At 40.1% G+C, this 22,625-nt stretch overlaps 1 protein-coding gene across 5 annotated transcripts in view; it reads left to right on the plus strand.

Annotated features, from left to right (window-relative positions):
- The first annotated feature begins 768 nt into the window (after positions 1-768).
- WDSUB1 (WD repeat, sterile alpha motif and U-box domain containing 1) overlaps positions 769-22,625 on the plus strand; it is a 53,089-nt gene continuing 31,232 nt past the window's right edge. For 2 of the 5 annotated variants that reach the window (XM_032755631.2, XM_032755628.2), the window contains exons 1-5: positions 769-909; positions 4,608-5,029; positions 7,483-7,667; positions 11,781-11,873; positions 15,614-15,707. In XM_032755631.2, coding sequence (XP_032611522.1) covers positions 4,632-5,029; positions 7,483-7,667; positions 11,781-11,873; positions 15,614-15,707 — 770 coding nt within the window. In that variant the 5' untranslated portion in view covers positions 769-909; positions 4,608-4,631. Of the gene's footprint in view, positions 1,133-4,607; positions 5,030-7,482; positions 7,668-11,780; positions 11,874-15,613; positions 15,708-22,625 lie in introns of those variants that run through there. The other 3 variants (XM_032755630.2, XM_032755633.2, XM_058441783.1) reach the window with 3 other exon arrangements.

The raw sequence follows: 22,625 nt of genomic DNA on the forward strand, positions 1-22,625 counted from the left end.
GCTGATATAGTTTTGTTTCCTCATGGATTAAAAATAAAAGCTCTCTGTATCTTTTTCATCTGAACATAGTCCCACACTATGTCGTGCATTTAGTTAACAAGTGGTAACTTGCTCAGGAACTTTTTTTTTCTGGATAATTTTTATCTCAAAAAGGACTGGCAGGGCCACTTTGTAGTCAATGACACATGGAAATCAGTCTACCGTGAGCCACTGGGACGCACTGGGAAAGGCTGAAGAAAAGGCGCCCGGGGTTCCAGTGAGCTCAGGATACCAACCAACAGCAGGGCTGGGGCCCGGGGCAGGCAGCCTGCCCGGGAGAGACCCCTAGGGGAACCCGAATGCGGAGGCGAGGGCAGAAGACGCCAAGTCACCGACCGCCCAGGGTGGCCAAAATAGAGAAGGCCAATCTGGGAGACTGGCCTCGGAGAACACAGTGCAGGGTGGAGAACTGGAGAAAGAGGTAAAAACTTTCAGCAAGGATGGCCGAACATTCCATGCAATGCCCCTTTAAAACGACGTTTCAGGCGATCACTAGGCCTTGCGACTGCAGCTTTAGCAAAACAGAAAGATTTGCGACGGAAGGCCCTTTCCAAGCCTGAACTCGCCTTGACCCTAGGAGCCAGAAGTCGGGAAGAACTCGCAGTCCGGGCGAAAGAGCGCGCATGCGCCGCCTCAGGGGTCGGTCCCGGGGGCGGGGCCTGTTCCCTCCGCCCTGGGTCTCCACAGGCTTTCGCGGGGCGGGGCCTACTCCCTCCGCTCTGGGTCCCAGCGGGCGTTCGGGGGCGGGGCCTGTTCCCCCTGCACTGGGTCTCCACTGGCGCCCGCCCCGCCCGCCTCACCTGCGCGGCACGTGATCCGCACCGCCTGTGGGCACCTGAAGGCGGATCACGCGCGTCCCGGGTCCTGCAGGTGAGAGCGGCCGCGCCCACGGGCCGGCTCAGCAGCGGTGGCGGTAGGTGGAGAAGCGCGGCTGGGCCTGCTCGCGTGAGGCGTCTGAACCCTCCATTTCCCGGTTCTAACCGCGCAGCAGGGCCCAGCTGGGACCTTGAGTGCGGCGAGGCGTGGTTCGTGCACCCTTGGCCCGGGACAGGGGCGGGCGTGTCGGCGTCGGGTGGAAAGAAGACCCTTGCGGGTGAGCTCCCTGCCTCCCAGGCCTCCCTCCTGCCTGGGGTCGCTCAGTCCACAGAGGCCCGGCAGCTCTTAGAGTGGGGGGTGTAAGTCGCGGACTTTATTTGGGGAGCGCTGGACACCTTTCGGGTTTGCTTTGAATGAGATGGGATCCATGTGTTTACGCTGGCCAGCTGACCTGGTGTGCCCGGGAATTTACTGTTCGCGTGACAGCCGAGGCCCGAGGGAACGCCCACACCCCACCAAGGCAGGTCCTGGGTAGGCCTGAGAGCTTTTTCAAAACAAACTGTTGAGCTGACGGTGACATTGGTGCTTCCCACTGAATGCCCTGGAACTGCAAAGGGAGCTGAGTGCCGCAGAGGGCTGGGAGCCGAAGTTTGTTTGGAAAATCACCTGTGCGCACTTGCACAGCTGGGATTTGTGAGCGCTCCAGAAAGCACCACCTGGTCTAAATTGTTTTCAAGACAACAGTACAGGGATAGTCTACCAGAAATTTTCGTGTTTGGTTTTTAGGCTTTATTGGAGTTTACGTTCGAAGAAAAGAGGCTGAACTTATCCTAAAAGGATAAGATGAAGATGGGGAAAGGCATGTTCCTTATGTCTTAATATTTGTTTGATTGATTGATGGGGTCCTGCTCTGTTGCCCAGGCTGGAGTGCAGTGGTGCAATTACAGCTCACCGCAGGCATCACCTCCGGGGCTCAAGTGATGCTCCCGCCTCAGCCTCTCAAGTAGCTGGGACTACAGGTGCTCGCCACCACACCCAGCTAATTATTAATTTTTTTTTGGAGAGATGGGGTCTTGCCTTGTTGCCCAGACTGGTCTTAAACTCCTGGGCTCAAGTGTTCCACCCATCTCGGCCTCCCAAAGTGCTGGGACTACAGGTGTGCACGATCGCGCCCAGACTTTTTTTTTTTTTTTTTGGTAGAGGTGTTTCCGTAAATAAGACTAGGACAAAGGATTATCAATTTTACAAGTCAAGGTTATACCTGCCCCTTTCAGAGCTGATTCTGCCTCACTCGACACCAGTTTTCCACCGTCAGTTGTGTGTGTGTGTGTGTGTGTGTGTATTTAGTCTTGGTAGATTTTCTAATTTCATATTACATATGGATTGTTTAAAGGCTGGAACTCAATTGGGCTTGAACAAAATAAATATTCAACATATATTTATTTAAGTACATTGGGTGCCTGACAGTTTTACATGGTGTGGATAGAGAAATGAGCAAGATGGCAAAGTACCTACTCCTTTGGGATTTACATCCTAGTCGGGGGAGACAATTTAACAAATATCCGATGCTGGTGGCAATTGCTGAGAATATAGGGTGATGTGCTAGCCTAGAGAGTGGCTACCTTAAATAGGGAAACCGTCTCTGAGGAGAGACATTGAAATTGAGATCTAAAAGACAAATAGGATCCCAAGAGCAGAGGGAAGGCGAGAGCATTTCAGCTTGAGAAAACCGCTTTGTGGAGACGGAAGACTGTTTGGCCAAGGAGGCTGGAAAGAAGAGAGGGACTGTGGCCGGAGTTGAGATCTGAGAAGTGGGCAGGCGGGAATTATATAAGATTTTGATTATATAAGATTATATAGGATGTGTTTGCCATGGTGAGGAGTTTGATTTTATGCTAAATTTGTAAATTTGTTCTTGAGCGTGGTCTGGCTAGGTTCATTTTTTGACACTTTCTTAGGTTTTCTTTCCTTGGTTTCCTTGATTCATTCAGAGGTGGCTCCTCACCTCAAGTCTTTTGTATAATTTTACTATTTATCAGACAGGATGACAAACCATGATAGGACAGCTTTCAACATGGCCACTTATTAATAAATTTTCAATGAGACTTTTGTTGTTTTTTTTTTAAGAGCAAATCCTACAGTTTCATTTTAAAGGCGGAGCAGATAGCCTTGGCTCCATCCTGTGGAGGGAGCAGCTAAGATAGTTTATTAGAATAGAAAATACTTGGCCGGGCGTGGTGGCTCACACTTGTAATCCCAGCACTTTGGGAGGCTGAGGCAGGCGGATCACGAGGTCAGGAGATCGAGACCACGGTGAAACCCCGTCTCTACTAAAAATACAAAAAAAAAATTAGCCGGGCGTGGTGGCGGGCGCCTGTAGTCCCAGCTACTCGGAGAGGCTGAGGCAGGAGAATGGCGTGAACCCGGGAGGCGGAGCTTGCAGTGAGCCAAGATTGCGCCACTGCACTCCAGCCTGGGCGACAGAGCGAGACTCCGTCTCAAAAAAAAAAAAAAAAAAAAAAAGAAAATACTTTTTGAGTTGAGATGAGCAGATCCGGAATGAGATATTTTTGAGAACTCCTTATGAGAAAGGCTTCAAAGGTGAAATAAACACCTTAGGTTTTGAAAGCTCAACATCAAATCAGTTTGAAGTTATTTGACAAGGTTCTTTTTGAGGAGTTGTGGAAATTTGTTGGTATGACAACGGTGGTTGTGAGAATCAGAGGTTACAGTCTTATAGATATTTTTTTTTCTCCGAATTGTTCTTATCCCAGGTAACAGGTTGTCCTTTAAAACAGAGCTCCCTTGGCCGGTTTCGGTGGCTCACACCGGTTATCCCAGCACTTTGGGAGGCCGAGGTGGGCGGATCACTTGAGGCCAGGAGTTCAAGACCTGGCCAGCATGGGGAAACCCGGTCTCTACTAAAAATACAAAAAATTAGCCGGGCCCACGTGGTGGGACATGCCTGTAATCCCAGCTACTTGGGAGGCTGAGGTGGGAGAATCACTTGAACCCGCGAGGCCGAAGTTGCAGTGACCTGAGAACATGCCACTGCACTCAAGCTTGGGCGACAGAGGGAGATCCTGTCTCAACAAAACAAAACAAAAACAAAACATAGCTCCCCAACCCCCAGGGCTGAGGACTGGTTACCCATCCTGGCCTGTCAGGAACTGGGCTGCACAGCAGGAGGTGAGGGCATGAGTGAGCTCCACCTCTTGTCAGATCAGCTGCAGTGTTAGATTTTCTTTCTTTTTTTTTTTTTTTTTTTTTTTTTTGAGACGGAGTTTCGCTCTGTCACCCAAGCTGGAGTGAAGTGGCACGATATCAGCTCACTGCAACCTCCTCCTGCCTTCAAGGGATTCTTCTGCCTCAGCCTCCCAAGTAGCTGAAACTACAGGCATGTGCCACCACACCCAGCTAATTTTTGTAGCTGGGGCTCCAGGCATCCACAAACCCTATTTTGAACTGTGCCTGCGAGGGATGGAGGGTGTGTGCTGCTTATGAATCTAATGCCGGATGATCTAAGGTGGAACTGTTTCATCCTGAAACCATCCCGCACACCCCAGTCCAGGGAAAAATTGTCTTCCATGAAACTGGTCCCTGCTGCCAAAAAGGTGGGGACCACTGCTTTAAAATGTTGATGTAGAAGCTTTCATTGAGCAAATTAAAACATTTTGGCCCTTTTATATAGATTCAAATTGCATGTATCTGATTCCTAGAATAAATAACCTTCATCTGCTTAAAACTTCCAGGCTGTTTTACTTCAAATAAAGAACATGGTGAAACTGATTCACACATTAGCTGATCATGGTGACGATGTCAACTGCTGTGCCTTCTCCTTTTCCCTCTTGGCTACTTGCTCCTTGGACAAAACAATTCGCCTGTACTCGTTACGTGACTTTACTGAACTGCCACATTCTCCATTGAAGTTTCACACCTATGCTGTCCACTGCTGCTGTTTCTCCCCTTCAGGACATATTTTGGCATCGTGTTCAACAGATGGTACCACTGTCCTATGGAATACTGAAAATGGACAGATGTTGGCAGTGATGGAACAGCCTAGTGGCAGCCCTGTGAGGGTTTGCCAGTTTTCCCCAGACTCCACGTGTTTGGCATCAGGGGCAGCTGATGGAACTGTGGTTTTGTGGAATCCACAGTCATACAAGTTATATAGGTATGGATATTTAAATCCTTCCTGTTTTAATCCTGTTGACTAGGTGTACTTAAAAAAAACTGAAAGCAAAATATTTTGATATTCTGCACAGTCTAAGTGATGTAGAAAAAAAGAAAAATATTTTGATGACCCTAGGAAGCCAATGGTTTTCAGGTAGCACAAGGAAAAATATTTTAACCGGGCCGGGCGCGGTGGCTCATGCGTGTAATCCCAGCACTTTGGGAGGCCAAGGCAGGCAGATCATGAGGTCAGGAGATCGAGACCATCCTGGCTAACATGGTGAAACCCCATCTCTACTAAAAATACAAAAAATTAGCCGGGCATGGTGGCGGGTGCCCGTAGTCCCAGCTACTTGGGAGGCTGAGGCAGGAGAATGGCGTGAACCCGGGAGGTGGAGCTTGCAGTGAGCCGAGATCACTCCACTGCACTCCAGCCTGGGTGACAGAGTGAGACTCTGTCTCAAAAAAAAAAAAAAAAAAAAAAAAAAATTTTTAACTGGCCTTCTAAAGGTCAAAAACCCGGAGAGATGTTTAATATGATTCTTATAGTAGATTTGTTTAGCTCCGATCTTAAGAGTTAATCTTGTTAGACTTCTATGGTTTTTTTTTTTTTTTATTGTAAGAGTTAAAGCAGTATTTTGAAGGCTCAGTAATTGTAGGCTTTATTTTTGTCACTTGTGGTTTAAGTGTTTTCTTTCTTTTTTGAGACAGAGTTTCGCTCTTGTTGCCCAGGCTGGAGTGCAGTGGTGGGATCTCAGCTCACTGAAACCTCTGCCTCCCGGGTTCAAGCGATTCTCTTGCCTCGGCCTCCTGAATTGCTGGGATTACAGACTCCTGCCACCACACCCAGCCAATTGTTTGTATTTTTAGTAGAGACCGGGTTTCACCATGTTGGCCAGGCTGGTCTTGAACTCCTGACCTCATGTGATCCACCCGCTTCGGCTGGCTTCCCAAAGTGCTGGGATTACAGGTATGAGCCACTGTGCCCGGCCCAAGTGTTTTCAATAATAAAGTAATAGTATGTAAAGCTCAGCTAAGAGATGCAGTTATTTCTCTGACTGCAATTCTTGCTGGATGAATGACCAAGCCCAGAAGAAGGAACCTCATGCCTGGTGTGGTGGTGATGTGTTATTTATCATTTCTTAAAAACTCACCTGAAAAACTCTTTTGGAAAAAACCAATTAATTTACATTGGTAATGTTGTGTTGCAATTTAACAACATTAAAACTATTCACATTTATTTATATTGTGGCAAAATACACGTAACAAAAATTATCAGTTTTATTAGCTAGGTGTGGTGGCGTGTGCCTGTAGTCCTCGCTACTCCAGAGGCTGAGGTGAGAGGATTGCCTGAACCCAGGAGTTTGAGGCTGCAGCGAGCTAGGATTGCACTACTGTACTCCAGCCTGAGTGACTGAGTGACCCTGTCTCAAAAAAAAACAAAAGTTAAAATTTTCACGCTAACGCTTTTAGATGACATTAAGTACATTAGAAACCATGCACTTTTAAGTAATTACCAATTAAAAGAGCCTAGTGTACCTCCCCCTCCTTCTGTCTCCCAACATCTTTCGGAGCACAAATGCCAGTTGGTCAACAACTATTGCTCATTTAAGCTTAGGTCTTTGGGTTGAAGATGGTGACGTGTTTTAAGTGGTGTTAATAAACACTTAGGCCAAATATCTTTTTTATATGCATGAAATCCAGCTGTCAGCTAAGGAATCTTACTTATCCAATGATGACTTCTGGCTCTATAGCATCTATAGCATTTAGGGATATATAACTATCCCTAAACTATGTAATTAATTATATATAAATGATAGATACCCTGCTGGATGGGACAGTGCGTTAATTGTTGGGTTTTTAACAGCTTATTTTTCTTAATTGAGCAAATACTAATACTTCAGCACAGTGCCTCCCTGTCTTCCTAACATAATTTTAACTTGCCCACAGCATTTTCCTTTCATAAATAATTTGTATTTGAAGACCTCGCCATTGCTTCTGGGTAATTTTTAATACAGACGTTGAAAGTACCTTTGACTCCAATAACATATTTTCCAATAAAAATAGTTTTATCTTACCTTTTTTAAAAAATATGGCTGTAGTTGATGTTGCTTGTCATTGCTTTTCTGGTTAAGTTTTACAGATTTTAATGTGTTTATACTGATTTGCCATGTGGAAAAATATGAAGATATGTGGACTTTGGTTTGTAATTTAGGCTTGAACATACCAGTTAAAATGTTTGAGGATATTTAAATCCTCCCTTGCTTTTAGACAGTATATCTCAGTTCATAGCATATAAATGATATTTTATTTCTGTAGGCATCAATTGTCCTTTCTCTCTAGTTCCGTGATAGCCATTTATTCTCTTTTCACTGTATCAAGCTGCTGTTAGAGACTGTGGTATAAAGTAAAGGATACTCTGAAATGAAAACCCACTTTTTGCTTTTATTTCAGATGTGGTAGTGTTAAAGATGGCTCCTTGGCGGCATGTGCATTTTCTCCTAATGGAAGCTTCTTTGTCACTGGCTCCTCATGTGGTGATTTAACAGTGTGGGATGATAAAATGAGGTGTCTGCATAGTGAAAAAGCACATGATCTTGGAATTACCTGCTGCGATTTTTCTTCACAGCCAGTTTCTGGTTGGTTATTCTTTTAAGCACTAGAAATTCCTATTTGTAATTTGTGCTGTATATGACTTTTCATTCTTTTATTCTTTTTCATGTTATCATTAGTAGAGTGAGGAGCCCTCTTAATTTATTCCTGTAAAGAGATTATCCTTCTCTCTTTTTTGACCAAAAATGACATCATGAAAAAATATATGAGAAAATTGCATTTTTTTTTTTTTTTTTTTGGTCTTGGAGTTTCCTGCAAGAAAATTACATTCTTTATTACATGCAGGGGGTGACTCAAATTGGTACAACAGATTCAGATTCCTTGGATATGGCAATTTAGAGGACCTGACCCTATTGATATAATTGCAATTAAAAGAACACTATATTGATATTCAAGTAGAAATGTAAACTTTAAAAATTGGAAATAGAAGCTATGTTTTCCATTTACTAATCTTCCAAAAGCAAAATTTATAAAATGTTTGCCAACACAATTAGTTTTTTAGAAATAAACAAAACTCCTGAATATAGTCTTTTGGTTTTAAATAGGTACAGTGATTTGGAAAGTTCTTTCTTTAGAGTTTTCATTTTCCGTGTTAGTGGATGGGAGTTCTGTAGCTTTTGTCCCCCTGCAGTCTTGTTACCAGACCAGTGCTATCCATAACAACATAATGCAAGCCACTTAGGAAAATTTAAAATGTTGTAGTAGTAGATGAAATTAATTAATAATATATCCTGATATATCTATAATGTAGTTTCAATAATTGATAATAAAAATTATTAATAAGATTTTATCTTTTGTACTAAGTCTTTGAAATCTGGTATGTATATTATAGATAGTACATTTCAATTTGGACTAGCTGCATTTCAAGTCTTTGGTACCCACATATGGCCAGTCACTGCCCTATTGGACAAAACAGGTCCAGAGAGTAGACAGGAAGGTTTTGGTATTTCCCCCCTTTTCAAGCCCATCAATGGCTTGTTCAGATATGATTAAGATCTCAAATCCCAAAAGCAAAACATGTTCTGCTTCCCCTAATCTCAAATTGCTCTTGGCCTCATGCATTTTTTGCCACATTAACTTTCTTTAATTCCTGGAATGTTTCTAAGATTTTTCCAAGGGTTTTACATGCAGACCCTTTACCTGGTTTGCTGTTAATATTCTTTAGAATTTGGCTGAAAATCACTAAAGATAAGTCTCTTCTGCTCTTAACACCTGTACTAAATCTGTATAATTTTGATATAGTCTTTTTTTTGCATGCTTTATTTTTCTGTTACAGTACTGTCACAATTTTTAATTATATATTTATATGGATAATATTTAATGCTGTTTTTCCTATTAGCTTGTAAGCTCCAGGCAGGCAGGGCCTGGGTCTCTTTTCTTCATCGTGCCTGATACAGAGTAGGCCTTGAAATGTAGACTGATGAGTAAGATTCCTTTTAATGATTTGTGAAATAATAGATTTTCTTTTCATAAACCCATTCTTATGTTAAACTCCCTCCCTAATTTAATTAAGGCAGTTATTCTTTTAATATATTGTTCTGTGATATTTTACTCTAAGAACAGCTTGTAACAAACAAGCCATTGCTTCCATTTCTGTAGGACCTTCTCCACATCTTGTAGGCACTCAATGAATCTGGTGAATTATATAAGTGTGGAGACATCTAGGTTCCTTTTTTGGTTCTAAATGATCTGAAGATAGATTTCCAACGAAAATACCATTATATTAGTTAATATTAGAATAAAAATAAGGACTTTTTTGTCCTGCATTTGGAGAGATTGGGAGCTTATGGGGTCAGGAAAGGCTCACTAAACCAGGCAGAGAATTCTAGGTGAGATTCTGAAATGATACCCACATCCCCGCCCTGCCTTTAGAACATATTATACACTTCTCTCGGTATAATTTTAATCTTTGTGCCTTCTTCAGTTCCTTTAGTGTTGCTGTTGAAATATATCTTAACCTTATGAGTAAATTCTCTGAAACAAATTGATATATGCTTTAAAGTGATTATTGTAGGAATTTGTGGGAACAACTGTATTTATTTAGAAGACAAAGTATATAACTTAAATTTGTTTAATTTGGTATTTGTTATTATCTGTAAATACTTATGACATATTGACTCATCTTGTGACATTTTGCTGAAATAAGGAAAAAATAATCCTGTTTGCACCTGAGAGTAAATGATCATTTCTCTCCAGTTTTTAAATGATAAAGTGTAGCTTAGGTTATTATAATTTAAATATTTTTCCTGAAGAAAAGTATGTTTCTAAATATTATATTTAGATACTGAACATAAGCACATTGTAACCTGTGTAATTTTCCATTGTCTTAGCTGAATTTTCACTACTTAGAGAACTTCAGAATTAACTTCAAAGGATCTATTTAGTTAAGAAACAAATAGGGTTGCTGATTAGGTCTAATACAGAAATATTTTGCTCTCAGCCATTTATTGAATAAAATGTTTTGTCTTAAAAAGACAATGATTATCAGAAATTGCTTGTATCCCTCAAGATCTCTCTTAGAAAGGATACATTTTGGGTAAACCTATGCTACAGAAAAAAACAAAAATGCTATTGAAATATGGAAGTCCCATGGAGTTAGAAAAGCTTTCAGTTAAATGGAATTTAATTCGTTGTTCGTTAGTAAAGTGTTTGTACTTTCAAAGAGGCAGAGTCCATAGAAAAAATTTACATGCCCAGGTGTATACATTTGTTAAATTTTATATACTGAAAATTTGTTAAGCCAGAGTGCAATCTTAAGATGGATATTAGATTTCTGTTTTGGTGACAGGGTCTTGCTCCGTCATCCAGGCTAGAGTGCAGTGGTGTGATCATAGCTCACTGCAGCCTCAAACTCCTGGGCTCAAGGAGATCCCCTGCCTCGGCCTCCTACGTAGCTACAACTACAGGTGTGTGCCACCACACGCGGCTAATTTAAAAAAATTTTTTGTAGAGACAGGGTCTTACCATCTTTCCTAGCCTGGTCTCAGACTCCTGGTGTCAGCCTCTCAAAGTGCTGGGATTACAGATTTCAGCCACCATGCCCAGCCTCAATTTCTTAATTGTGCTTTACTGCATATGAGTGCCAAAACTTAATTGATGAAACTACATGGATATTAGGTGCAACTTGCATAAAATTGCATTGATGATATCAATATTTACATTATCCAAAATTGTTTAGGAACTTAATCTAGTAGATATATAATGATACACTAAAATTAAGTAAATGTAAAGTAGTAGAGCTTCTGGGACACCATTTAACTGATTACTTTCCCTAAATAATACAATATTTTCAACCAAATGGAGTGAATTGATGTTATTTTTGATTTCTATAATTCCAGCCTTTGGCTTGATTAAATCAAATGGAAAAAATTTCCCATTGTTATTCCATGCGAACTATAGATCAGGCTTTTAAGAAATTGATATGACCTTAGGCCAGTGCAGTGGCTCACGCCTGTAATCCTAGCACTTTGGGAGGCCGAGTCAGGTGGATTGTGAGGTCAGGAGTTCAAGACCAGCCTGGCCAATATGGTGAAACCCCGTCTCTACTAAAAACACAAAAATTAGCTGGGCGTGGTGGCACATGCCTGTAATCTCAGCTACTTGGGAGGCTGAGGCAGGAGAACTGCTTGAACCTGGGAGGTGGAGGTTGCGGTGAGCTGCCGAGATCGCACCACTGCACTCCAGCCTGAGCATCAGAGTGAGACTCTGTCTCAAAAAAAAAAGGAAGAAATTGCTATGACCTTAAAAAAAGGTTGGGAATGATTAAACATTTAACACTCTCAAAGTAACTGACTTTTCTTCCTAATTTTTCCCATCAATGCTAGCCTCATAGACTCTAAAATTGAGTTAGAGGATGCTCTATTTAGTGGCTCAATATTGGTTCTTGCAGTCTTGAGTTCTATTCTTTGAGGAAGGAAAATGAAAGGTATTTTTTGTAGCAACTTGAGGACTAATAATCCCATATAGTACCTTGTTTAAAAGAAATTCTTTAATCAACATTTTGTTAAATGGTATAAGTTAACTAATAGCTTATGAACATGGTTTAAATGAGTAGAATAGATCTTAGTATAAGAAATGGGAATTTTTGGCAGGGTTCAGTGTTTTACAAATTCTCTGTATTTATTTTTTATAAATTTTAGATGGAGAACAAGGTCTTCAGTTTTTTCGGTTGGCATCATGTGGTCAGGATTGCCAAGTCAAAATTTGGATTGTTTCTTTTACCCATATCTTAGGTATGTATGCTAAATAGTGCTTCTCTAAAATTATTTGTGGTCTGGATAAAATTTCTATTTAATCTTTTTACTTAAGGTACCCTGAGTATCTAAAAGTAAGTATTAAAATATGGTTTAAGAAACTTTTAGTCAAAGTAATACACATGATTTAAAAATCAGATGCTCATTGCTGATCATGACCTCACCCATACTACTGCCATGCACATTTCTGCCCACCAGAGGTGACCACTTTGAACTTGATTTCAACTCCTTTGTGGTTTTCACAGTTTCTGTAAACATTGTTTATACCACTACTTTTTTTATTTATTCACTGTAGGTACTGCTTTTTGTTAGTGTGTGGGTCTTTTCCCATCCATTGTACTATTCCGTCAGGTGACCCTTTCAGTCAGGAAGCTTATTTTGTACAGTTTTGGAATAAAGTATTCCGTTATGTTATTTCTTTAATTCATCTCTCTTTTTACAACTTCCATTAATTGAATGTTGGGCCTCCTGAATTGATTCTCTTTTTTTATCCCCCACATTTCTCTCTCTTTTCTGGTACTTTAGGGAAAAATTTCTCTGCTTTTTCTCTTAACCTTTTTTTGAATCTTTTATCGCATTAATCATATTTTCAGATTCTAAAAGCTCACCATCTTCTTTGTTTCCTTTTCATAGTGTCTTTTATAAATGTAAGATCTCAGAACTCTCAGGATGTCATTTAGGAGTTTTTGCTTTAAGTTCCCTTCTGTTTTCTGATCTTTGTTTGCAGTTGGGTCCCCTTTTTGCTTAGTATTCTGTTTGCATTTAAGAATTAGACCATAATGTTTAGAAGCTCTGTGCACAGGAGTGGTTTGTTATTGCTGGCTTCCCTCTAGGATGAGGAGGTAGGTAGTTGGCCCTTCTGGGTGAGGGACTGGGGACTTAGGGAGTAGACACTCTGTCACCCTAGAGCTTCCCAGGCAGTTGTTTGTTTTTGAAAAGTTTCGGCAGGGATAAATGCTTGGCTTTTGTGCAGCATACTAAGGGTGAAGTTGGGGAGAGATTGGAGGTAGACACTGAATGGTCTGTATACAGTCCGTTAATTTTTCTCTTTTCAGGTCTATGTGTCATTCTAATTTTCCTTTTTCCTGGCTATTGATATTCTGGAACCTTGAGGTATTTTCTTCCTACCCTCTCCTTCTCCTCTCCCTGGTCTTGCCCTGGCTAATTTTTAAATTTTTTACAGAGACAGTGTCTCAGTTTGTCTCTCAGGATGGTCTCGAACTCTGGGCCTCAAATGATCCTCCCACCTTGTAATCTCAAAATGCTGGGATTACAGGCGTGAGCCACTGCGCTTGGCCAGTCTTGGGGTGTTATCTAGGGCAGAATAACTTTCTTGGCTGTACCCCCATCTCTTTGTATGCTGGGCTGTTATTCTTTTATACTTCTTCATTACTTAATGTGCTTTCTGCCTCCCCAAAGTTGATTCAGTGTCTGGTTTGCTGATGCCCCTCTTCCCACTCTCTTTACCAGTGTACATTTCTGTCTTTATTAATTCCTTCCTTGACATTTTCATGGGGAATCTGAAATTTTGTCATCTTGATTGATTCAGGAGCCTCAAAATATTATTATTTGTTACCTAGTAAGCTTCAGTTAAATGACAAACTATATTTTTGTTTTTCATAATTATCCTTGTGTATAGAGAAGAACCTTTTATCAGGAAATAAATATGTTCCTTTAGTAATTGTTCAAAAGTAAAGCCTTTCATATGTTTACTGGAAAATATGTTGACACTGACTTTTTAACAAAAACATACATGACAGTTTATAAACGTGCAGTTAAAACCTTTTCATAAGGCCGGGCACGGTGACTCACGCCTGTGATCCCAGCACCTTGGGAGGCTGAGGCAGGCGGATCACTTGAGGTCACAAGTTTGATACCAGCCTGGCCAACATGATGAAACCCTGTCTCGACATAAATACAAAAATTAGCCAGGTGTGGTAGTGCACACCTGTAGTCCCAGCTTCTTGGGAGCCTGAGGCAGGAGAATCACTTGAACCCAGGAGGTGGAAGTTGCAGTGAGCCGAGACTGTACCACTGCACTCCAGCCTGGGTGACAGAAGGAGATGCTCTAAAAAATAATAATAATAAAAATAAAATCTTTTCATAAAGCATTTATCACCATTTGTACCTTATTATTTGCTTATTTGTAGGGAGGAGTAGGGAGACATATGGGTCTTATACTTGAGGACATAACCTATTATTGTTGTATTGAAGTTTTATAGTCTTAATTTGGTTTATAACTTAATATGTTTGCTTTGTTTGATTAATCATGCCTATTTATTGCTCTGTTCCCAGTTAGAATTAAAGCCTTTTGAAGTTCATCATTGTATTTCTAGCACTTAGCACGGTGCCTTTAGTGTGTGTCTCTGCTCTCCCAGATAAAAATATATTTTTTTTCCTGTTTTGAGCTTGAAACTTTTACTTGCTCTGATGACCTTTTTCTTTAGTTAAATGCTTGTTATCCTCACTAAAAGACATTTAACGCTTCAAAAAAGGTTTTATTGTGTCTGATGTAGTTATAAATTTCCCTCGTGTATTTCCTTTTCCTTCCCCCCAACCCCTGCCAATTTCTTTTTATTTTTATAGGTTGTCACCAAAATATATTGAATTCCCTCAGTATGCTTTTAAAATAGTTGTGATGTTTATATTTAGTAATTCTAAAAGCATAAAAAGGATTTTATATTTTTTTATACTTTGTAGGAGTGTTATGTTTTATAAAAATAATATTGGAATTACAAGATGTGTAAATTACCATTCATTATTTACAGGATGAGAAAGTATTTTTTTTACAGGATGAGAAAATATTTTTAAGTGCCAGATTTAAAAAATTATAAGCATTTTTTTTAAGTCTTTTGGGCAATTGGCGTATTTTGTTTTTATCAGACACTAAAATTGTGGTATAGTTTAAAAGTTTAAAAATTTTGGTAGTTATGAAATTACCCCGTCTACCCTTTGTTGAGCTGCTTTTTGAAATCCGTTACTGAGCTTTTGAAATGTGAGACAGAGTAACAAACCCAAGAAGCCATGTTTGCTCCTTTCTGCTTGCCAGCATAATTTGACAAATCCCCCGACTCTGTGACAACGTGCAGCTCTCTGGAGGAATGCCTTGAAGACAAAACAGAAGAGAGCACAGAGTCCCCCATGTCTCTTGCCTGAGTCACTACATTCCTTAAAAGATAAATGAGCCCAGCCTTGCCTTTTCTTACCTGAGATAACGTCCAGTGGGGTTAGTGATCATGTTTCTGCAGTCCGTAACCGAATGCACCTTAGTAATCTATAACCAGATGTACTCTTAAACCCAGACCTTGATGTGATTCTGCTTTAATGTAACTTCTGTTTGATGTGATTTTGCACATGCTAAACCTCTACCACCTGTATGTATGCAGCGGGCTGAAACACTGCTTTGGAGAGGTCTCACAGATTGCCCTGTAGCTCCCAGGCCATAGGCCTTAGTCTATAGTCCTCAGTAAGACTTCTGAGTAAAACTACTTTAATTCTTTAAAAGCTTGACTTTTTTCTTTAGTAAACAGAAACCAGTTAATCACACTGCATCCCAATTATTTCCTTATAGATATCTGAGCTGCATGAGGGTTTTTAATTTTTGTGTCCTTTAGGCACTCAAAGATTATTTGTTAAATAAATAAGTGAAATGGTGTTGACTTAAAAATCAATTCTAAGCATGGTCAGCTTTCTAATTTCTGTTACCTTGTTATTTGCAGGTTTTGAATTAAAATATAAAAGTACACTGAGTGGGCACTGTGCTCCTGTTCTGGCTTGTGCTTTTTCCCATGATGGGCAGATGCTAGTCTCAGGGTAAGCTAGTTGGTTTAATTTTCCTAAACCATTTTTATATGAAATCAAACAGACATACAGAAAAGTACGTGAAACATCAAAGAATAGCTTGATGAGCCACCACAAAGGTCAAGAAATAGAACATTGCTGGTTCTGCCCCAGAAGCCCTCCCCTTCCAAGTGCCCCTTTTTGGTGACAACATGTTAGATCATATGCACTACTGCTGTTTTCTTTAAAACTGACCTAAAACAAATTATGCAATATGAATTATTTTGTCAGGCTTCCTGTACCCAACATTACACTTGTGACATTAATTCATATTATTGCCAGGAGCTGTGGCCCATTGATTTTCATTGCTGTGTAATATTCCATGGCATGGATACATTATAATATATATAATAGTTCATTTTAATGTTAATGGTTATATGATTGTTTCTGGTTTGAGAGCATTACAATAATAATTCTATGAATATATTGTATGTCCTGGTATACATGTTCATGCATTTCTGTAAGATAAGTACATAGGAATGGCCTTGCTGAGTCATACTATGTGCATTTTCAACTTTGGCAGATAACAACAGTTTCCAAGTGGCTGAACAATTAATACTTCTATAGCAGTGTTGTTTTGTATCCTAGCCTATACTTGGTATTGTGAATTTTTAAAATTTTAGCCCTTCTGATGAGTGTGTAGTGTTGCCTTACTATGGTTTTAATTTGCGTTTCCCCAGAACAAAGTGGTTGGAACCTTTTTAGAAGTTTATTAGCCATATGTATTTTCTCTTGTATGAAGTGCCTGTTCATGCCTCCGGCCCATTTTTTTTCCTAGGTTATCTTTTACTTACTGATTTGTTGTTTTATATGTATATGTCTGTGTGTGTATTTTTATGTTTGAGCCATTTGTTGCTAGTTGCAAATATCTTTTCCCGCCCTCTAGATTTGCCTTTTCACAGTTTATAATTTTAGTGTAGTCAGCTTCTTCATGTTCTGAGGTCATGAAGATATTTTCCTATATTATCTTCTAAGACCTTCGTTGTTTTGCCTTTCACACTTAATGTGTATGATGTGCAATAGGAATCCCATTTTATTCCTTTCTACGTGAATATCCAGTTGTCCTAGTACTACGTATTGAAAAGACCAGTTTTCTCCTCCATTTTGTTGTACTCCCTTGTCAGAAATCACTGGCAATATATTTGTGAGTCTGTTTCTTAACTACTGTTTCTGCTACTTTGTTCTGTTTCTGTCCTTGCTCTAATATCATTCTGTCTTTCCCAGGCTTTATATTTTGTCTATTCCTAGCTATTGACATTTTCATATAAATTTTAGAATCAACTTGTTAAATTGCCCCAATTCCTGTCTCCACACACACAAACCTGTTTGGGTTTTAATTAGGATTATATAGAGTCTGATGAATTTGGGGAGAATTGACATCTTTATGATATTGGTCTTGTAATCTGAGAATATTGCATATTTCATTTATTTATCTTTGAATTTCAATAATTGTCTCCTATGTAGAAGTTCTCATCTTTTATTAGCCTTCTTTCTAGGCACTTGTTGTTAGTATATAAAATATGTGGCCAATATAAGGAAATATATAATGGAAATAAATCGGACTTACCTAGAAAATTTCTTATTTTGGATTATATATATATGAAATCAGATCATTTGTGGATAATGATGGTTTTGTTCCTTCCTTTCTAATCCTTATATCTTTGGTATCTTCTGTGCCTTACTGAACTGTTGATACTACCAGGATAATAAAAGCGGCAATAACAGGCCTTGTCTGATTCCTCACTGCAGAGGGAAAGCTTTCATTATTCAATATGATCATTGTAGGTTTTGGGGAGATAAGCTTTATTCTTCTATTCCTTTTAGTTTGTAAGAGTTTTGTTGTTATTTTTTTAATCACGCAAGGGTATTGTATTTCATCAGATGATTATTCCTACATCTTTTGAGATAATATAATTTTTCTCTGTTACTCTGTTAGTGGAGTGAATTACAAGATTTTTAAATGTTAAACCAACCTTGCTTTGTTGGAACAAACAAATTTTAGGGTATATTATTGTTGTGTATTGCTATAGAGAAGTTAGTTTCATTCTAACTGTTGTTCCTTTGGATGTAATTCATGTGTTTTTCTCTGGCTGCTCATGAAATTTTCTGTTTTGAGGTTTTTGCACATCCACTTTTTATCTACATATGAGTTTCCTATTTAGTTTGCTTGGAATTCATTGAATTTCTTAAATCCTTGGAATGATATTTGGCAGGGCGTGGTGGTTCATGCCTGTAATCCCAGCACTTTGGGAGGCAGAGGCAGGCCTATCACTTGAGCTCAGGAGTTGGAGACCAGCCTGGCTAACATGGTGAAACCTCATCTCTACTAAAAATACAAAAATTAGCCAGGCATGGTGGTGGGCACCTGTAATTCCAGCTACTCAGGAGTCTGAGGCAGGAGAGTTGCTTGAACCCAGGAGGTGGAGGTTGCAGTGAGCTGAGATCACACCACTACACTCCAGCCTGGGTGACAGAGCAAGACTCCATCTCAAAAAAAAAAAAAAAAAAATCTGTGGAATGATATTTTACCACTTTTGGAAAATTCTTATTTATTATCTCTTCAAATATTGCCTCTGTTCCTTTCTTTCTGTCCTCTAATTCTGGGATTCCAATTAAAGGCACATTACACCTCACTGTAAACTTTATTCTCTCTTTTGTATTTATGCTTCTGTTTTTTTGTTTGTTTGTTTATTTTTCCCTGTTTCCTGTGCTTCATTCTGGATGGTTTTCCCTTTCCTTTCTTCAGCTAATATATTAAACTGGTCCATTGAATTCTTAATTTTGCTTATTTTATTTTTTGGAACTAGAATTCTTATTTGGCAATTTTTTTCAGTGGTGTCACATTTTATGATTTCCAGTTCTGTGTTGAAATTGTCAACCTTGGCTTTTATTTTTCAAAGCTTTATTCTGTTAGGCAATGGGCTGGAACATCGTTGCATGATTCAATTACTTCATACTCTTTTCCTTTTGAATACTTTTGTATATTTTCTCCTTGCCATTAGATTTTCTAAAACTTTCCTGTCTGATCTCACAGGTCATAGCATTCTGACCCACATTTATGGCTCTTCATAGCAGCTTTCATTCCAGCTAAGATATTTAGGCTCCTAACCTCCATTTAGAATGTCTGGACTAAGGCTGATGGTTCTTTTTTCCATATGCTCCAATTCTTGCCAAATAGCCAAATTACTAGTTATGTTGTCATTATTGTAGATGTGGCTCTTTCATCTCTAAAGATGAAGATTATTCATCATCAAAAAGTATTTACAGTAATTGTCTTTTGACCTAGAATTTAAATCATTGGAAAGTTTAAACAAATAAAGTTGAACTCTGTCTGCTCTGTTAGGGGACAGGTTAGTTGACAGAATGATTATGTGCCCAGCTCTCTGCCAGTTGGAATAGGGCATAGAAAAGGCAGTATGACAGTGTTTGTGCTCTTGAAGACATTTTAAGTCCCCTCTTTTCTATTTAGTAGTTGATGTTCATGGTGATGAACTAATAACACTGCAAGACCCTGACATGTACTTATCCTCTGAGTCATGGAGGGAGTGTTAAGTGATACTCAATATTGTTTTAAGTTCATTTTATAGCAGTATAATTCTTTGCCAGTTTGTATATATGTGTGTCTTAGTTAACATTATATTTATGGAAATGTGTCTTTCCCAATCATTCTGGATAAATGGAAGTTTACATTATCAAGTGCTTTTGGGTATATGGTGTTGCTCAAGGTCACATTCAAATATTTTTCTGAATAGATCTCGTTTATTTGGACAAATGTACAGGCAAATGAATGAGAAATGTAAATTAATAAACTTAATAAACATTTAGTTTTTAGAAGAATTGACAGGCATATTTAAATCATACTTAGTAGATAAAAATAGGTCAATTAGTTAATGATAGATTCTATTTGTGACTAAAAATCATTGATAAGATAGAATGAATAGGTGTGGGAAAGAGAGAGACTGAAAAAAAGTGAGTAGGATAAAAGGTGGCTGTATATGAATATAAGTGGCTAGAGATGAAAAGTGAATGGACAGCAGAATGTAGTTGTAGGTCAGAATGTGTACTAAGGGCTGGGTGTGATAGCTCATGCCTGTTATTCCAACACTTTGAGAGGTCAAGGCAGAAGGATCACTTGAGGCCAGGAGTTTGAGACCAGCCCAGACAACACAGTGAGACCCAGTCCCTACAAAAAAAATTTAAAGAAATTAGCTGGGCATAGGGGTGTGTGCCTGTAGTCTCAGCTACTTGGGAGGCTGAGGCAGGAGAATCCCCTGAGCCCAGGAGTTTGAGGCTGCAGCAACCTATGATCATGCCACTGCACTCCAGCCTGGGCAACAAAGTGAGAACTTGTCTCTAAAAAAAAAAAAAAAAGAAAGAAAAAAGAGGTGTACTAATGAAGGTGTGTACGGCATAGATAGGGGTGGCCTTGGAAAAGGCAGTATAGAATTTCTATGCAGATATGGGAAGATTGAGGAACAGAAAGAGCATTCCAGGAGGCAGGAAATTCTTGAGTAGATCAAAATGTATAATAAACATTCAAATAAATAAGGAGAAATGAGGCCAGAAAAACAGATTGTAGAGATAATAGAGAACCTAGGATGGACTGGGCATGGTGGCTCATGCCTGTAATCCCAGCACTTTGGGAGGCTGAGGCAGGAGGATCACTTGCGCCCAGGAGTTTGAGACCAGCCTGGGCAACATAGGAAGACCTGGTCTCTACAAATAATAAAAAGTTAGCCAAGCATGGTGGTGTGCACCTATGGTCCTAGCTCCTCAGGAGGCTGAGGTGGGAGGATTGCTTGAGCCCAGGCAGTGGAGGCTGCAGTGAGCCACAGTCGTGCCAGTACACTTCAGCCTAGGCAACAGAGTGAAACCCTAACTCAAAACAACAAAAAAAACCCCTGAGAACCTAGGATAGTGTTAGAACTTGTTCAAACCTTATATATTAAATTTAGGAGAACTTCTGAAACTTTTAAAGCAATTCTAACATGCAAAGCCTAGCTATAGGAGACTAGTATCTAGAGATGAATATAAGTGGCTAGAGATGAAAAGTGAATGGACAACAGAATGAAGTTATAGGTCAGAATAGAGAAGTGAAGAATTGAATCATGATTTAGGTCAGTGGTTCTTATAGTTTTTGGTCTTAAGATTCCTTGACACTCTTAAAAGTAAGATTCCTTGGCCGGGCGTGGTGGCTCACGCCTGTAATCCCAGCACTTTGGGAGGCTGAGGTGGGCGGATCATGGGGTCAGGAGATCAAGACCATCCTGGCTAACACGGTGAAACCCCATCTGTACTAAAAATACAAAAAATTAGCCGGGTGTGGTGGCGGGCACCTGTATTCCCAGCTACTCGGGAGGCTGAGGCAGGAGAATGGCGTGAACCCAGGAGGCGGAGCTTGCGGTGAGTCCAGATCGTGCCACTGCGGTCCAGCCTGGGCGACAGAGCAAGGCTCCGTCTCAAAAAAAAAGTAAGATTCCTTGACGCTCTTAAAAGTTATTACCCTAAAGAGCTTTTGCTTATATGGGTTACATCTATCACTATTTATAATACTAGAAAATACAATCGAGAATATTCTGAAATATTTTAAATTCATTTAAAAGCAATAGATTATTGCATATTAGCTTTTTGAGAAAAAAATAAACAGTGAAAAGAGTGGCATTGTTCTACATTTTTGAAGATCTTTTCAATGTCTGGCATAGCAGAAGACAGCTGGATTTTCACATCTGCTTCACATACTCCACCAGCCCTCAGAGCTGTGATGGCATCACAGGTCCTGTAGCAAAATACATAAGTGGTTTTTCCCTTGGTCTTTCTCCACTTCTGTCCCCTCATAACTTTGCTCCAGCCCCTTAGCAGAATTTGTCTTTTGTTCCACCCTACTTCTCTTGATCTAGCCGGTTACAACAAACATCATATATATCAGCTGCTATTCAAACAGGAAGGGTCAGTCTTTTTTTTGGGACAGGGTCTCCTCTGTCACCCAGGCTGGAGTGTCATGGCACTATCATGGCTTACTGCAGCCCTGACCTCCTGGGCTCAAGTGATCCTCCCACCTCAGCCTCCTGAGTAGCTGGGACTACACTTGCAGGCCACCATGCCTGGCTAATTTTTGTATCTTTTGTAGAGTCAGGGATCTCATTCCTGGGCTCAAGTGATCCTCCCACCTTGGCCTCCCAAAGTGTTGGGATTACAGGCATGAGTCACCACATCTAGCCGAGCAGTCTTTGTAATTCAAATAAAGTCTACCTGTTTCCAGAAAGTCTCAGAGTTTAGGATTCCTTGGAAATGAGTTTTTAAAATGCCCACAATTGTGTGTGAGAGAGAGACAGAAAGGAAGAAAAGAGAGAGAGTGAGTGTGTGTGTATGTGTGTGTGTGTGTGTGTGTGTGTGTGTGTTTGCTTTAGAGATAAGGCCTCACTCCATTACCCAGGCTGGAGTGGCTCACTGGAGCCTTGACTTCCTGGGCTCAAACAGTCATCCCACTTCAGCCTCTCAAGTAGCTGGAACTATAAGTGTGTGCAACCATGCCCAGCCAGTTAAGAGTTGTTTTTTTTTTTTTTTTTTTTTAGATGGAGTTTCGCTCTTGTTACCCAGTCTGGACTGCAATGGCGTGATCTCGGCTCACTGTAACCTCTGCCTCCCAGGTTCAAGTGATTCTCCTGCGTCAGCCTCCCAAGTAGCTGGGATTACAGGCACCCGCGACCACGCCTGGCTAATTTTTGTATTTTTAGTAGACAGGGTTTCACCATGTTGGCCAGGCTGGTCTCGAACTCCTGACCTCAGGTGATCCGCCTGCCTCAGCCTCCCAAAGTGCCGTGATTAGAAGTGTGAACCACTGCACCTGGCCCTTTTCTTTTTCTTGAGTTGAAAACCAATGAGAGGGCAATA

The sequence above is a fragment of the Hylobates moloch genome, unplaced genomic scaffold, assembly GCF_009828535.3.
Source record: "Hylobates moloch isolate HMO894 unplaced genomic scaffold, HMol_V3 SCAFFOLD_1, whole genome shotgun sequence".
Taxonomy (NCBI): domain Eukaryota; kingdom Metazoa; phylum Chordata; class Mammalia; order Primates; family Hylobatidae; genus Hylobates; species Hylobates moloch.